General features: G+C 33.0%; 1 protein-coding gene across 14 annotated transcripts in view; it reads right to left on the bottom strand.

Annotated features, from left to right (window-relative positions):
* Positions 1-657: 657 nt before the first annotated feature.
* Positions 658-17,472, bottom strand: part of LOC119633762 (sodium/potassium/calcium exchanger Nckx30C) — a 96,654-nt gene continuing 79,839 nt past the window's right edge. For 7 of the 14 annotated variants that reach the window (XM_038027495.1, XM_038027482.1, XM_038027489.1 and 4 more), the window contains exons 7-10: positions 17,398-17,472; positions 12,898-13,155; positions 12,700-12,836; positions 658-2,441 (exon numbers count right to left, since the gene is read on the bottom strand). In XM_038027495.1, coding sequence (XP_037883423.1) covers positions 2,201-2,441; positions 12,700-12,836; positions 12,898-13,155; positions 17,398-17,472 — 711 coding nt within the window. In that variant the 3' untranslated portion in view covers positions 658-2,200. The remainder of the gene's footprint in view (positions 2,442-12,699; positions 12,837-12,897; positions 13,156-17,397) is intronic. The other 7 variants (XM_038027486.1, XM_038027490.1, XM_038027488.1 and 4 more) reach the window with 3 other exon arrangements.

Here is a 17,472-nt window from a genome sequence, read left to right as displayed (position 1 = left end):
TGCAGTAATAATGTCTTTTTTGTACAAACTTTCACAATTTCTCAAAAATCTCTTACTTTCAATTTGAGTTTCTTGTTTCTTGTTTCTTATTTCATTATTGCTGTTTAATTTTAAATTTTTAAAAACATTTTTCTAAAGAATTTAGTTTTTAGTTTTAATTTACTTTCTATATAGGTCTTTGGAGAAGAATTTTCGTTAAAGGTATATAAGTAAAGCTTCATTTTTGGAGTTATTCGTAGAGTATAGAGAAAATGTTTGCTTTCGTCTTGAATTGAAGGTTTAATTAAGGCTTCAAACGATCTATAAGATATTCTTTGGAAAGTGAAAAAGAGAGCGCAAACACATTTATTTTCTTTGAGTTTTCTTCTTTGTTTTTTCTTATTTTTATGTTTTTTTTTGCTTTTTTTTATCATGTTTTAAATATATAATCATTTATAAATATTTGAAGTAAAAGTTTTAAGTAACAAATTGAAAAAGCTTTAAGAGTGAGAAGTAGTTTCGCTTATAAAAATATATATATATATATATATAAAGTTAAATAACAATTTTCATGTTTGAAATAATATTTCATATTAAAAATGTTATTACTATTGTTATTATATACCCTTAAGGTGAAATAAATAAAATTATTACTATTGTTAGACAGAATAGATTTAAAAATGCTAAAGAGAGAGCTAACTACTAACGGAAAAATCCTTACAAAAAGCACTTTATGAAGTCTTGTTTTTTTTTTCTTTACAAATTAAAAGTACATTCGATGTTCACTTGAGATTTAAATGAGTAATCAATCGTCCGGGTAGAATTGATTGTAGTTAGTATTAGTTAGTAATGCAACTCTCGAGAATGAATTTTTTAAGAAAATGTCGTAAATTTGCAATTTGATAAAAAAATTTATTATTCCCGCTACTGAAGGATGACGGGTATAAGCGTTTCGTTTTCATCCCCAATGTAGCAGCGTGAAACTCTAAATCAATGTGGCCGTCTTTGTCCGTCTGTCTGGCAATAAAATTATTGGAAACATTCCACATTTGTGCACGCACGTCGTTATTGAAAATGAATCAAATCGGTGAAAAAGCAGACGCAATGATAAATGGATGATTCGTTTTGCGTCGCATACAATTATCTTACTTGTTTTCACGTTTATTGTAAAAAGTTTTTTTTGAAAAAATTTAATACAAACTTCACCATGCACATGGAAGATTTTCATATATGTACATTTCTGTCAACCTGCGTGCGCACGAAAGTATTGATAAGTAAGTAAGTGTTTCTTTGGATTCCGTTATATTTTAATGTAAAGCGATCTGGAGAAGCTCGAATCTTTAATCCGGCTATTATGGTGTTATAACGAGTATATAACTTAACTGCAATTTTTCGTTCGCTTCAAAGAGTTTTCAAGCGATTTTGGAAGCACGCGAACTTCGAGGTTGTTGGCATGGAATGTTTTGGACAATGTGGTCGTTGCCTTTCATACAAATGATTTTATAAAAATCACATTTCATAAATAGTGACAAGTCAATAGGAAATAGTGGTTACTTCCAATTCCTCAGATCTCTGTCGTGTTAGTATGATTTTTTGATATCGAGAGATGTTTTGGGGTATTCTTCATAAAGAATGAGTAACTAACAGATTTTCTTTTTAATTGTTGAAGGACTGCTTATTCCGTTTTGGAAAGAATACTCTCTAAGCGTTCGTATAGCAGAAACCCCAAAGTATCTATCACATGCCAACCGAGAATTAATTCCAAACATTTGAACACAAGCAAAGAAGAAAAAAACTATTGATCACTTTACACCTGCGTGCATGCCCACATCTAACATAAGGTTTTATAATTTTTTCCTTTGAAGTATAAGAGATAACTAAAGAGAAACTTAAAATCGTTTTGAAAGCTTACAGTAAACGAATTCGACTGGTGAGCACGTTGGCGCTGCAAATAACGCTTTGTTAAATTTTTAATTTTTTATTTTCTGATTTTTTTTATTTGCAACGTTTTTGGATTTCTTTTAATCGTGTTATCGCTTTATCTAAAATTTTGTTGCTAAAGTACATTTTCTTTCGTTCTTTGTATGTTTGCTTCCTTTTTCTACTTTCCATCTTAAATTTACTTAAAATTATTAACATATTTTTTTAACATATAAAGTTTCTTTGAAGATTTTTTTTTTGTTTTGTTTCGCTTTTTTTTTTTTCTTTTAAACATAACATTTTACACTGGACATGTTATTACATCGTATTCAAACATTAACGAGACGGCAACAAAAACGAAATATAACAAAAACATCGTAAAACCTAAGCCTTTGTTCATGCGCCAATGGAAGCAGGCAATTGACATCACGACAAATATTAACATCATAAACAATATCGTTATAGAACAGACCATGCCCACCGAATTCACTTCAACAGGGGCGCCATAAAAGATACCGTAAAGAAGCCATGGTATGGGTAAACTGGAAACAAATAAAATACGATATAAAGACACAGAATACGATATAAAGGCATAGAAATTTCATCTTAACGTATATATATCAATCAAATTTTAACGCGGAGGTAAAAATAAAATATATTTTTCACCTTTGTAAAAAAAAGAATACAAGCAAGGAAATTATATACGCTTTCGCATTCTACTCTTCAAGTTCTTTTATTTAATACTCATGTCGCTGGTATTCTTAAGAATAAATTATTTGCCGTGTCTATCATAGTCATTTTAAAATCAACTTATTTTTGGGCAGGTAATATATCTCCATTTGAGGAGCGTACAAAACAGTTTTAAATATTCTGTCTTATTTGCCTTACGATAAATAAACATAAAACCTCAAAAAGGGGCAAAAAATAAAATATAAATACTTGTAACTTTGTGTGAGTATGGCCGATTGAACCTAAAGAGTGGAGTGTTTCGCAAAGTAAATGTGGGAATTTTCACTCCTCAAACTTTAATAATTTCCTTAAAAAAATACATTGCGTTCAGTTTACGTTCCACTGCGCGCTTCTGCTCTAACCAGTTTGACCAAATCTTGCTACAAAAACTTTCAAACTTTTTGCTGAATTTGAAGTCGATTTGAAGTCATCTGTGCAATTGAACAATTTTATGTGGTTCCAAATATCTTCCGTTCCGTGCTTTTTTTGTGAACTTGGAATGTTATTGTGTACGTCACATTGCTTTATTTGTGGTACAATCCCAAGCGTTGAAAGCAATGACTACTTTTCGCGTTTCGCTTCACGCACGACACAAAACAGAAAATCAAGTAAATACGTAGTTTAGATGCGTTTGCTTCGCTTTTACACCATTAACAGTATGTTTTCCCTTATTGACTTGCTTAGGTTGTTATACCTTGACGTATGATACGAGAGTATATTAAGGTTTTGCGGACGTATGCACTACCCAGACGGACTTGTGTTGGATCCATCTTTTATTATAGCGATCGATTCAGAATCACCTACCGGATCGATGTAAGCTTTTCTGTCCGTCTGTCTGTCTTGGTTTTTTTGTTCAGCTTACAAATCGAAATTTGTGAGATATTTTGATGAAATTTCGTGTATGGACATGTTTCGGACCAAGCACAAACGCTATTGAAAAAGATTTGAATCGGATCACCTTTCCGACTACATTCCCTGTAACAGATTATTTTGAAAGATCTTTATATGAATAACTGTACGAAGCAAAGTTGTGAAGGGTAGTTTAAGGGCGCGCACCATATGCCACTACAGTGTTTGCATTTGCGTTATTTATTTATTCGCCTTTTTATACCCTACACCACTCGTGGCACAGGCTATGTTAACTTACAGCGGTTGTATGTAACACGCAGAACGGCTTAAGATGGATTCACCTTTTATTATACCGATCGATTCAGAGACGTTATCTGAATTGATCTAAGCCTGTCTGTATGTTTGATGTCTGTCCATATAAATTTGTTTTCAAGCTACACGTCGCAATTTTTGAGATATATTGATGAAATTTGATACAGTCGCTTGTGCCAAGGACGAACGCTATGGAAAAAAATTGTAACTTTCACAATTTCCCTCTCTTATAATGAAAAGTGAAGTTCATAATACGAAACGAAATATTTTTGCTTTTAATGCTTCACGATGGAAATTATATCAAAATAGTAATTTCATCCAAATATAAGAGTTGTGTCAGACAATATGGTGTAGGATATTTAATGGTCGATCTTGCTCGACTATAATGTTCTTACTTGCGTTTATACACTTTTTGATCTTATATGTTTGCTTTTTGAAAGCAATATTAAAAAGTCTGCAATCACCAAAGACTCTTGTGTACTACTTGTTACTGCATCACTGTAAATATTAGACTTTTCCCTTTTAAGTAGTTTGCTAAGGGCAGAAAAACGAAAATGTTATATATTAAGTTTGATTTTAAAGTAACTTTAAAGATCGGCGACAGTTAGTTTATCATAAAAAATGACGATTATTTGTAAGATTGTAAAAATTAACATAAAAGGCAGTTTCTTCATATTAATAAAATGAATTTTTTTTATCATAAATCTTATCCGTATTGAAAATTGAATATCTTTGCAACGTGTTGCGAAGATTGTGTTATTAAAACAATGCATTTATGCTGACGACTACGTCAATGCGAAACAAACCACGATGAAACTAATTACCGCCCACACCATTTCCTCTTTATATATATATAAATATATATATATATTATATATATTGTTATTATAGTCATTTTTTTATTCTTTTATTTATTTTTATTTTCTTCTCTCGTCTAATAACAACCTTCCATTCAAGTATATTTGAAATTTAAGCCTCTCGTATGTGACTATTTTTTATTTGCTTCTTTTATCAAAGAACACAACATTATACGGCCCGTAGGCTTAAAGGAAATGTTAAGCAAGGTTATTATACTATTCTATAAAGAAATTTTCTCCCTCTCTCTCTCGCTCTCTCTCTCTCTCTCTCTCTCTCCCTCTTATTAATAAGAACAGTACAGGCAGTAAAGGTCGACTTTGTCTAGGCCTACTTCGCTAGAAAAAAAAAAAAATAAATAAATAAGGAAAACTTTCTAGCATTTAATAAAATGAAAAATTCGTTTTACCATATTTTTATCCGACTTCAAGTTATGAATTCAAAAAAATAAGTTTTAATATTTCAATTAAGTATTTGACCAAGCATCGATGGCTCTGCGCACAATACTTTAATGTTATTTAAATATTAAAATAGATGCAGTAAAAATCTAAAAATGCAAATGGCAACGATCGAGTACGCTTTGGCACTAAAATTTTGCGAAGTTTATTTTACTCAACCAAATAAACAAAAAAAAATTAATTTGAAAATAAGAAAAAATTAAACTGAAATTTCCCAAACTTTTTACATATTTGATGTGGTCTTACTGCCCATCATGAATACGTGTTTTATTACAGTTACGTTGGGTAAATTAAAGCACAAGGAGAAGTGTCTAATGTGCACAATAACTTGGTACCTTTGGATTTCATTCTGTTACATCAGTCTATACCTTAAATATTTTCAATTTATAAGCAAATCATTTGGTCGCGTCTCGGTTTATTTTCAATTTATAAACAAACTTTGGGGAATAAGGGAATATGGTTACGATTCCCAATAAGGAGAGAAAAACGCTGCATGATATACACGAATCAGCAGTCAATTGATCAAGCTTCCCGATTGTCGTTTTTCTAAAACTAATGGTTTATAATTAATGCTAGATTCACATCAATTTTACATCATTAATAGATCAAAAGAAAAATAGAAAGAAAGAAATGCTCACTATGGTAAAGAACTTTTGGGTAAGTAAGTCTCTAAAAGCTCGAGCACGCATGCTTGCTTATGCCTGTGAACATCTTCGATACCTAATATTGAGAGAACATATATTGTATTATAAATCGATATATAATCGATTGCGTAAACCAATCATGCTAACGAGAAAGGATAGGAAAGAATATCGAGAGCATGACGTCAAGAATAAAAAAGCAAATGATTATAAATTGTGGCGTTGAACGTATAATAAGTTATTGATTTATGACAAGCTATGCATATCTTTGACCTTTAAAATGATGGTGAGGGTTCCCGCTTCTACCGCTTAGAATATGACAAGATTAGACTATATAGAATTCCGGAAAAGGAATTATGCGATAATGCCTGTTAAGCTTAAAAATTACCAAAAAATCATGGACAACAGTTCTTAAGAAATTTTGGGTAAATCCGCAGAATGCTAGAACTTTAACCACATTATTGGTACGGCTACAAGTTACATGTTACATTACATTGTTTCAATAAAAATTTATATTTTTATACCCTCATCTTACCCATTTTGTTTTTTTTTTTCATAATGCATGTAACACCTAAAAGGAAATGGCACAGACCCTTGATCAGCGTGAAATTCGAGTGGATATGGGCATGTCTGTCCATCTGTTTGTCTGTGAGGTGTTTGCAGTGATCGAAAAAGGGAGAAATTGACTTCAAGTTTGGTAGAAACATTTATTTATCATAAGCCAAACAAGACAGAATATTTAAAACGATTTTGCACATTCCTCAGATGAAGTTGTGTTACCCGCCTAAAAATGGGTTAATTTTAAAGTAAATATGGTAGACACCGCAAATAATTTTGTTCTTAATAACACCAACGACATAGGCATCAAATAAGAGAACTTGGAGAGTAGAATGCGAAAAGCATAGTGATGGGTATGCGAGACTCGGCCTACGTCGAATATAACTTTCTTACTTGTTACTGAGTACCAAGAATGCGTAGGCGCCACATTAACATACAATTGATCTATAAACATACCATTCGACCATTGGACCGCATTACCCTAATATCTCCAAAGCTGCGAATAATTTCATATTATGTATAATATCACGCCATTTATTTCTAATTCTTCGGCGTTTTAATGGTCAGTATTTTAACTGTAACTTAGAAGTTGACCCTAACAGGCGGAACCATAGACTATCCCGCAAATTCGAAGTTTGCAGTAAGTCGCCAACTACACTTGATATTTGAATTTATTAGAAGATCTAAAAAAAACGTAACCTAAGTTACCTAAAAAAATTTCAAAATAATTCCTCAATTCTATATAAGAAAAGTATATGTAGATTACTTGGACGTACGAATACCAAAACCACTCTCAAAAAGAAAAAGGCGGTGGATTATAATCAAATCAACTGTTTTTCTCTTTATTATCTATGGAGTTCCTTAAAGAGAAGTTGAAACTTTATAGTCGGCCAAGACAAAAAATAATACCATCGTTACTTGCTTAGATGATTTCGGCATCTACAATTTGTTCAGAATCGCGGAACGCAAAACGTGGTTCTGCCACGTGTGACAGATGTATTTAAACAATTTACAATTTTTATTCAAAGGACACATAAAGCAAATTATCGTTATGAGGTGCACATATATGATATAATTGGACGGATATTAAAACTATCTAACCCCATGAATGTGCGTAGGTGTGCGTGTCAGTTTAAAATAAATTTTATCAGTCTATTCAAATATCATCTAATTTATTCCAGTTGAGGTTATATAATTATGAGCAACCTTTGGATTCTGGGGACGGTTTTCCTAGGAGGATCTAGTGGCGGACGGATTAGGATAACTTTACATGCGCTAATAATAATATGCGGGTTTCGTTGAACGATACGAATAAGCGAATTGCTGAATCTTTTGTGGAATAAGTACGAGTCCAGTCTTATAATTCGTATGGTATCGTATCGTATTCTATTGCATTCTATTCGTGCATGTGAGATTGAGTTTTCGAAGCAATTTCATTGCATAGGTCTTACACCTGATCGACTTCCACCGCTAACTAACTATCTTAGCGCACTTTCATTACAAGAGGTTATTTGACTTGCCGACATTGCATACTGCGAAACAAGATTCACTTTCAAATAAAAAGGCCAGTTTTCCATGAAAAGCTGAATATATATTTATTCATTTATTGTTATTTTACTCCTTACACTAGCAACAGTTCATAAGACGAGTTACCCTTGATTGCTTTATATCAAGAGTCGACACATGCGTGTGTGCGTGTTGTGTTGCCTGATTTTGCTTAATTTCTACATTTTCTCTAATAAATTATATCGTCTTGAAAATTTCGAAAGGATCCATTGCGTAGCGTCTCCCATGGCAGTGAGTTATTGAAACTAAATTTATTAACGTTCTGGGGGCTCGAAGAAGAAAGCGACTTCACTTTGGTTTCTCCAGTTTCTTCCTTATCGAGATCGACCCGTTTAACACGAGTTGGAATCTCACTTACTTTGCTGATTAGATTAGTGCCTGCTAGTTTCACCCGTCTAACTAAATTGATGACCGTCGATTGCCTACCAGGTTGTTTGACTATCTGTTGCAGATCCTTCTTTTCGCGATTTATATTGAGAACATGTTCGGCGTAAGTTTTTTCTTCTTCGTGAAAATGTTTGCTTTTTTCTAGCGATAATGTAAGCAATTGTTGATATTTCTTGAAGGTGTCCGTTGCATCTTCCGATAAAATCTTACATTTATTTTGCAGCTGAGCGTTTTGTTCTTGCAACCTCTTTACTATTACTACCAGTTGCTTTTGTGTGAAAAACTCCATACCCGCATTCAATGCGCATGGTTGGTTGCCAGTTTCTCGCAAACTAATCGATTCAACATTTTCTTGTGCGCATACGATTATATTGCTAGGCTTTTTCGATACTACGGTTGAGCTTCCTCTCTCTCGATCGTTTGTTTTCCTAGAAGTGACTTGCTGCTCGTCAACTGAATCCAGAATATTTGTTAGATGACACGTTGAGCCTAACGCTTCAATGGTCCCATTTCCATTATCGAGGTTTTTCTCCAAGTTGTAGAACTTTTTTGGAAACACTTTGTTTACATTTTCATAACCAGAAATCTGTTTTTTAACGTCACCTTCGATTTGCACATCCATGCGGCGTTGCAAGCTACTAATTACTAATTGTGATCGGTTTGTGTCCTCCCGACGTTGGCTTAAAAAATTTTGCACATTATTATTCCCTTCCATAGACGGCTTAGTCAATCGTGCCGGTTGCGAAGTTTCTTTGACGTAACACTGAGTTGTATTTTGAACTTGTTTTGAATGCATTTGTTTTTTTTTGATTCGCTCTTTAAATAGCTCGTTAAACTCTTTTTGTTTACCATCAAGTTTCTTATTTTCACTCTTACCATTGTTTCTCATTTCTTCTAATAAACTGGTATCTAGCGCATCATTCTCTTCCATTAGAAACGAATTATTTAAGGATGTTGTGCTGTTGAAAGGCTTACTCAGTAAATGCAGTTGAGCGTTTTCCTTAATTAATTCTGCCATTTTCGAATGGGTTGCCTCTCTTTCTAATATCACGTATTCGAGTTTTTCTTTATATTTCAAAAGTTCGGATTCCAGAGCCATGATGCGCTTAGATTTTTGTCGGCATTCTTCAAGTTGTTTCTCCAATAAATCGTTCGATTCTAAAATCGTTCGCTTCTCCTCTAGCAGTTCATCCACGCGTCGTTTATAGTGGCTTAGATCGTCCAGCTTCTTTCTCAATTTTTGGGTTTCAATTTCCAGATAACTTGCTCTTTCCGCACGTTCTCTAAAGACGTCCAATTCGTCGCGATAAATAAGAGCACGTTTCGCTTCGCAATACAATTCTTGATTTTCCGAACGCAGTTTTTCGTAAAACTCGTCCTTATGCTTTAATTGTTCTTGTGCTACAAAGAGATTTTCCGACTTTGCTTCTAATTCATTTTGCAGTTGTTGCAATTTTAATTTCAAGTTCGCAAACTCAACATATGAAATGGCATTGAACTCCGCATCCGCGGCAAGCAAGCCTTGAGTCGCCTGGCTAGTTTCCATAATAGACGAACAATTTCGATAGAAATTATCGCGGTCTGTGGTTAGTTGCTTAATAATGTACAACATGGTTAAAGGATCTAAGCCGTCCTCGTCAAGTGCTGCAGTGTACTTATCCGTTATTGATTTTATAATTTCCATTAATCCGTGTTGCGTTCCAATCTCGAACTGTTTAATGCGTTCTATGAATAGTTGTTTATGAAGGCATTGAACTGCGGCTCCTAATTGCAATGATAATAGAAGCGTCATTTGTTTTACGCCTTCTTTAGTTTCGGGTTGAAAAGCGAGCGTAAGGCAATCTGGTAGCAGTAGTATGGTTTTGCCCCAACAAACTTCGTACAATTGCTTGATATTGTTTACAATGCACATGAAGTTCTTAGCTCTTGCCACTGCCAAAGATGAAACTACAGTTTTACTGATGTCCAATGGATGTGCAGGTGGATGCGGATCAATTTGTAACCAGACATTATGTAGAAGTTGTCCATCCAATAAAGAGGAATATTCGCGTAAATTGTCGGTAGCTGGTAGACACGATTCGAACCAAGTTATTAGAGGATCCTTCATGAATTCTTCAATATCCGCACAGGAAGCAATTGACATTTTCTCGTCTTTATTCGTTCAATTTCAAACTTGTCGTACTTTCGTTATCGAACACTTGCAGAATAATAACCTTTTGAAAACTATCTCATATATTTATATACCTTTTGATATTTGGTTTCGTGTACCTGTTTTAATCCGCAGAGAATTTTTAGAAATAACATCACCTCAGCGAAGTCGTCATCGCCTTAAAGATTATAACAGGTGAACACTTAATCATTAATTTTGCGTATCAAATTACTTGCAGCGAAATAAATTTGTAGAATGTTAAAGGGGTTTACCCAAAGCCTTAGCAATCTTTGACAACCCTAAATTGTGTGAGCAAGACGAAGAATTACAAAAAGTATATTCAACTGTCAAAAAACAGTTGTAAACTGCTGTAAACACTTTGTTAAAATAGCGAAATTCCGGATCGAAAGTATATAAAATGTCATTAAACAGTCTTAAACAGTTGTAAACTGCTGTAAACACTTTGTTAAAATAGCAAAAATTCCCAAAACATCGTCGCTCAACGGTTTTCGAAAATGGAAACAATAAAACAATGTCCTGCACTTTTGTGACATGAAAACGAAACCGTTTGTCTACTGAATGTACTCATAAGTTTAAAGTTTCATTTGCTTTTTTTTTTAAATTAATATTTCGTAAGCGAGTTTAATTAGTTTAAGGAAAAGCTTTTATAAACACTTTTTATGTCGGGCGAAGGAATGAAGGCTTTCAAAATTTATATGCATTTGAAATGCCATTAAAAAAACGGTAAAGGAAGTCTAAAGGCAAGAAAAGGAAATATTTTTGGCACAAAACTTTGTTGTCATAAAATTCTCTATCAAAAGTGAACGCTATCAACAACCGAAGGTCGTCGTTAGAAGATTAAAATAAATAAAACTTTTCTTAAAACATACCGCAACTAACAAACGCAATAAATGGGAAATAAGGCGATAAACTAATGTTTTTTCATAACAACGCATTAAGATGAAAGTCGGAAAGTACGTTTATATATTATAATATTATATACAAAAAATATATATATACAAAATAATACATGCATGTTATATGCAAAAACAAAAAGTGAATGAAACAAAGTTTCATCCTGCAATCGGTTAAAGCGGTTGATCGCTCAAATGGGTAAACCATCGCAATATTTTTAGAAAATCAATTTTTCTTTTTTTTTGTCTTAATAAATAGGTTGAACCCTTTGGAACATGTGAGTAATACATTTTTTTCTCCAAAAGACAGGCTTATGCCTAAACGTCGCAGTGAGACTGGTTGCTCTGCTGTATTCCTGTTCATTTAGAGGGATTTCCAAATGAAAAAAAACCAAATAAATTTCTTCATTATTTGAGCGAGAAAAAGAGCATAATATCGCGTAATTCTCAATAAGAATAGATAGCGTATGAAGAGATATCTTCCTACTAAAAGAAACAATTGCCGATCACCCTTAGTTTTAGCGCACGCTACAAATTTCATGGCGTCATGGCGTCATGGCGTCTGCCTACCGACATTCAATTCTTTGAAACATTTGCGATGTCACTAATATGGTGGCGTCAAAAATAGAAGTTTTCCTCCAATTACATAAAAATCAATATCTTAAAAATCCCTTACCTATTGCACTATAGGCATTAACATCCATTATTAATTGGTTAAAAAAAGTTATTATATAAGGGCTTACTTTTAATGAGGAATTTTTTATGGGAGCGGTTTCTAGAAATAGACCAATGTCGTCCCCACATCCCGACTTTTTCAGAATAGGATATTGCATATGGAGAAGTATAGCAAGAATGAGCTGAATCAATTCGCTCTAGATAGTGTCCCAGAATAGGCCTAATTTCGTCAATAGATCCCCATGCATGTTATCCAATAGCTTGAACGCGGAATAGCGGACAGATAGGTGGATCCATATCCATTTAAAATTACCTTTATAAATGTAAAAGAAGAATGGATTTGCTTATATCCGAAAGAACTGAACTTAGTTAGTTATGGGTGCACTTGGAAAATGCTTCCGTTGTCAACACTAAAACAGATAACAGCTTAAGATAAAATTGGAAGCTTCAATCACTAACCAGTTGTCGAAGCCCGACCGATTCTTAAATAGTTACGTATTCAGCCATAGCTACGGTGAATGCTCGATCAGTAAAGGCATAACACTTCCGACCGGGCATTCAACTGCATGGCTGTGACCGTACTCTGTCTCTCTTTCCCTATTTCTTTCCGCCTGATCATCACCGTATTTATACGGGAAACAGGGGGACATCGCCTGAGCTAATTGGCCATAAGATAAAGAAAATATATTCAATTAATTTAAACTTACCCGACAGTAACATCAAATATGTTACTTCCCACAGAACTAGAGACGGCCATATCACCAAAACCTTTACGCGCTACAATTACAGATGTAATCAAATCTGGTATTGAGGTGCCGGCCGCCAGGAAGGTTAAGCCCATAACCTATATCGGTTTTAAAAATTTTAAAATAATTTTTTTAAAAGTGTTATGCATTGAAACTTACTTCTGGTGGAATGCGTGCTGTATCGCCGGCGACGTTCGCCCACCATACCATTAAATAAGAAAAGGCAGCTATCCATAGTATGGAGCCGATAAAGGTAACGGGAAATAGTTTTTTGCCCTTAGGCGTGCGTGTATCAGGCAATGTTAACCACATCGGGATAAGCAAAGGAGCCACTAGTATATAGGTAAGACGTTTACGGGCAGTATCTGGCCAAGCCATGCTTAGTGGCTCTGGTTCGTCTTCAATTTCTTGGGGCTGCTTTATTTTGTACAGTAAAGAAATATTTTTTTTTTCTATAAATCAATCAGTTAAAGTTTTACTTTTAACTTAACATATTAGTATACAACAAAAATTACGATATATATTTATTAATTAAAAAATAAATTTTTTTTTTCTTTTTACAAAAAACAAGAAAAATTTATTATGAAAATATTTATAGGTTTTATAAATATAATTTTTAATTTCATCGTACGGGAACTTTAAGTAGATAAATACTTTTTTATATGAGTGTGGGTTCGATAGCTGATAATACAAATTTTGAATATATATTCATGTATTGTAGGTGTGTGCGTTAATGTTAAAGATAATTCATATATATATATATATATGTGCATGGTATAAAAGACAAAGAAAAGATAAGAAATTAATACAAATATTATGTCGATAAAGTAAAGTAAGTAATAATTAGAAATAATGTGAAAAATTATGTTATAATTATGATTTTTCATTTCTTCTTTTCGTTAATTACATAACAATGAAATCAATCTTTCAGTCCTATTTCGATTGTTCGCTTTATGCTGTGTAATTATGTAAAGTATGTTTTGTTCAATTTTCTGTTTTTTAAAGCAAAAGATTTGAAAAAAAAAACAAAATTTTATAGTCCGCCATATATATACAAGTATACGCTTATAGCACAACGATCAAATGAGTGCTTCTTAAAAATGCTTGTTAAGCCTATAAAAATAAGTACAAACGTATTAAAGCAACAAAAAAAAAATTTTTTTTTTTTACTTCTACGTTCAGCTACACAAGTGGAAAGAAAAATGTTAACAACATGCTTTGGAAAACTAATTTCTAAATTAAATACAAAAACAAAAGTTCTTTTGTTTTTTTTTTTTTTTGAAAAACTGAAACGGTTTTGTTATGTGTGGCGTCCATCGTGTATTTTAACAATAGGTGAAAACCTCTCGTCTTCTTCTTGGCATTTTAATAAGTCTATTCCTAGTAAGCGTCCTTTATACTATCACACTTTCCCTTTAGAAGGGCATTTATTTCTGTGTCCTTACTGGACGACGGATACATATGTTAGTTTGAAATTAACGTAACGTAACGTAACGTAGCGTAATGTGTCGAACCCTTCACATATGATATACATGAATGGATAGCAACGAAGTAAAATTCGGGGTGCTCTTGCTTAGTACAACATAATAAAAGGGAACTTATTTCTGAGTTTTTGCTTACTTCCAGATTAGGGAGAAAACTTTACGCTCATAGGTCCTTACGTACAATTAGAAAGACCGTAAAATTTATTTTAACTAATAGGTAACAGAAAAAGTTGGTGGCGTTTTTTTACCAAAATTCAAACACAATTTTCCCATATGTTAAATAAGTCGTATTAAATTCTTTATGGGCCATTTTGATCGACAGCCTGGTTTCTATGATATCTGGGCGAAAAAGTGAACCAAATGATTTTCGGAGACCAGTATTGAAATCAGTTTTACTCCGTTAAAACAGGCCTTTAGACAGCAAAATAAATGACTCTTGGACGTTGTAAAGCCAGGACAATGCAACGGATGGGCTAAAAGCTGTCAATCGAGATATCTATTTATAAAGGATTGCACCACATTCACAGTTAGATATCCGCTCCTTCAGACTTTTTCACTTTTAATTTCTGTTGTACTCAAACATTGGGTTACTTTTGTATTCACCCCTAGGCCCGTTTGCAATGTTCAAATCCCTATCTGATGTCATACGATCAGTTGGTCCGATCTTTCCCGATTTGGTGAAGAATTTCATTAATTTTGTCACCAGTTGACAGGCAACAGGAGCGTATCGTGCTTGGCTTTGACGTTGGCGAGCTGCTGATTTTGATAAAGTATCTTAATTCCGCAAATTTTGTTCACATTAGACAAAGGAATATTGCAAAATGTTGTTTTCGTAAGTCCTATAGTATGGAATAATGATCCTTACGATAACCGACTTTTTAGCGAAGCGCCACAAAGTTTTCTTTCATCTAATATTGGCGAACCAGTCTTCCCTATTGACTAATCCTGCTTTGGAGAATTTTATTATATATTTATTCGATATTTATGTAGTCTTACATCTAAAATGGATCGAAAATAATAAATCAGATAAATTAAGCCTTAATGCAAAACTTATTTAAAATCCTTAAATCGCAAATTTCAAAGGACTTAATTTTAGGTAAATAAAAAATATCATATAAAATAAGACGGCAAGTTAAAATTGTAAATTAAGTTCAATCATGAAATTATTAACTTAAGACTACATAAATAATTATATATAGAGGGAGGAAAAATGGTTGAATGCTTAATTTTAAAAAACTTAATAGAAATGTGTTTACCTATAAAAAGCAAAAAGTAAACAGACTACAGTGGGATCCCAACATTACAGTTATTAATAAAAATACTTTTAAAAATAACGCATTATACGGAAAGTGATCAAAAAAGTGATCCGATCATTGGTTCGTTTAAATAGTTTAGAAATAGAAATACATTTCTGAAAGTTTTCAGATTTAATATGATTTATAAAGCGAATGAATTCCCAGTCCACTTTGCAATCAACTACCGTACGTAATCTGGGGATGGCCATTGAAAAGTTTAGCCTCAGACAAATGTATTTACTCTCTTGTTTTGCGAACGCCGATGATAATACGCAAGTACGTAGATGGAAGGGGTAGATAACCACTTGTGTTACGACTATCGTGATTATTGATGTGTTGATGTTTTACTACGATTTTCAAAAAGAAATGCCTAATAAGTGTTTTCAAGACTGAGTAACAACGAGTTCGTGGATTTTTTTTAAAAAGTTCTTCATTCAAGTACGGCTCTAGGTTCGCTTACTAAATGCAAAGGCCACGTTTGCTTTGAAATTAAAAGTTGCGTTGTTTTGCAGCGACACTGTTAAGTTCTTCTGTTTCTTTGATTTCGCTAGATTTTTTTAGCAAAATTTCTGGAGGAAAAGGAATTATCAGAGAAAATTCAAGTGCTCCCTGAATTATTAGCGATTGAGTTTTCTCCATTTCTTCTTCCACTCAGGGAAGTCAATAGTGGCTCAAGTTTATCATTATTCTTATTTGTCAAATGCTTTGAAAATGCAGGATACACGCCTTGTTTGAAACTCTGTACTTTTTCAGTTTCAATTGTTTTCAATTCAAAAAAAAGAAGATATAAATCAAAATGCGTTAATATCTGCAAGCGTAGTACGATTACCACATTTAAAATTATGACAGCTAGCTTTGCAAATAGTGCCATGCACAGGTCGAAAACACTTCAACTCGGTATCTATCTACAATTACTAATTGCACCGTTTTCGATTTAAAATGAATTCCATAGAAACAATTAGTTGAGTAATATCCGCCTTAAGCCGAATCTTGCCTATCCACTAGCTCAGGAAGTCGAAGAAGCAAAACCTTTTCTTAATTGCATTTTAGGGACTTCGTATTTTCAATTTTTCGTATTTTTTTTTGTCATAGTTGACCTTAGTTGTGGATGACTCGTGCTTATATTCAACCTGGATCCTATTGAAATGCACCTAAATGTACATGTGTGTGGGTATATGCCAAGCTCGACTTTTTATTGCAACTTTTGTGATCGCGACAAACCCAACTATAGATGAGTCCATGAATGACGTAGCTATAAAGTGGTGGCCAATTCCTATTGGCGATTGGCACAGCTTTGTATCGATCAGGTATGTATAGGTTTCACCTAGGCTTTAAGTCTTGTCTTTATTGGCTGGTGTACAGATTGCAATGAAATTAGGTTGTGGGTGAAATTATATGCTCTACATATATACGATAAGCACGCTATTTTAATGTGTATAATACAATATATTATACAACGTAATATATGATATATAATATATAATATATGAAAATATATATAGGAATATATTATATATAATACATTGACTATATAATGTGATATATAATATATAAAATATAATATATGACATATAATATACAGTGGCGCTATAATGTAACGGCAATTTGAGAATAGAAATTACAACTTAATATATATAATAAAAATTCTTGGTTTTAAGCGAAAATAAAAATAAAAATAGAAAAAAAAATCGAAAAACTTAATTGAAAGTATTTTATAATTAATATTATACTTTTTTTTTTTGATAAAGGCAGCTATGAAAAAAGAGTGGGAAAAATCAATTTTAAATAAGAAAGGGAAATAATTATTTATAGTACTGGCTTTAAAAAGTAGGACTAAGAAACAAAATGTAAAAAATAATTCGACTTGGAATGAGACTAACTTTGATGCTAAATTTTCGCGTTTGAATTTTGACCCTCTGATCAATCCAGCTTGGACGACGACCACTCAACGATGG

Source organism: Glossina fuscipes, unplaced genomic scaffold (genome assembly GCF_014805625.2).
Source record: "Glossina fuscipes isolate IAEA_lab_2018 unplaced genomic scaffold, Yale_Gfus_2 2, whole genome shotgun sequence".
Lineage (NCBI taxonomy): Eukaryota > Metazoa > Arthropoda > Insecta > Diptera > Glossinidae > Glossina > Glossina fuscipes.
The sequence above is the reverse complement of the archived record's forward strand: the minus strand, read 5'-3'. Positions and strand labels throughout refer to the sequence as shown.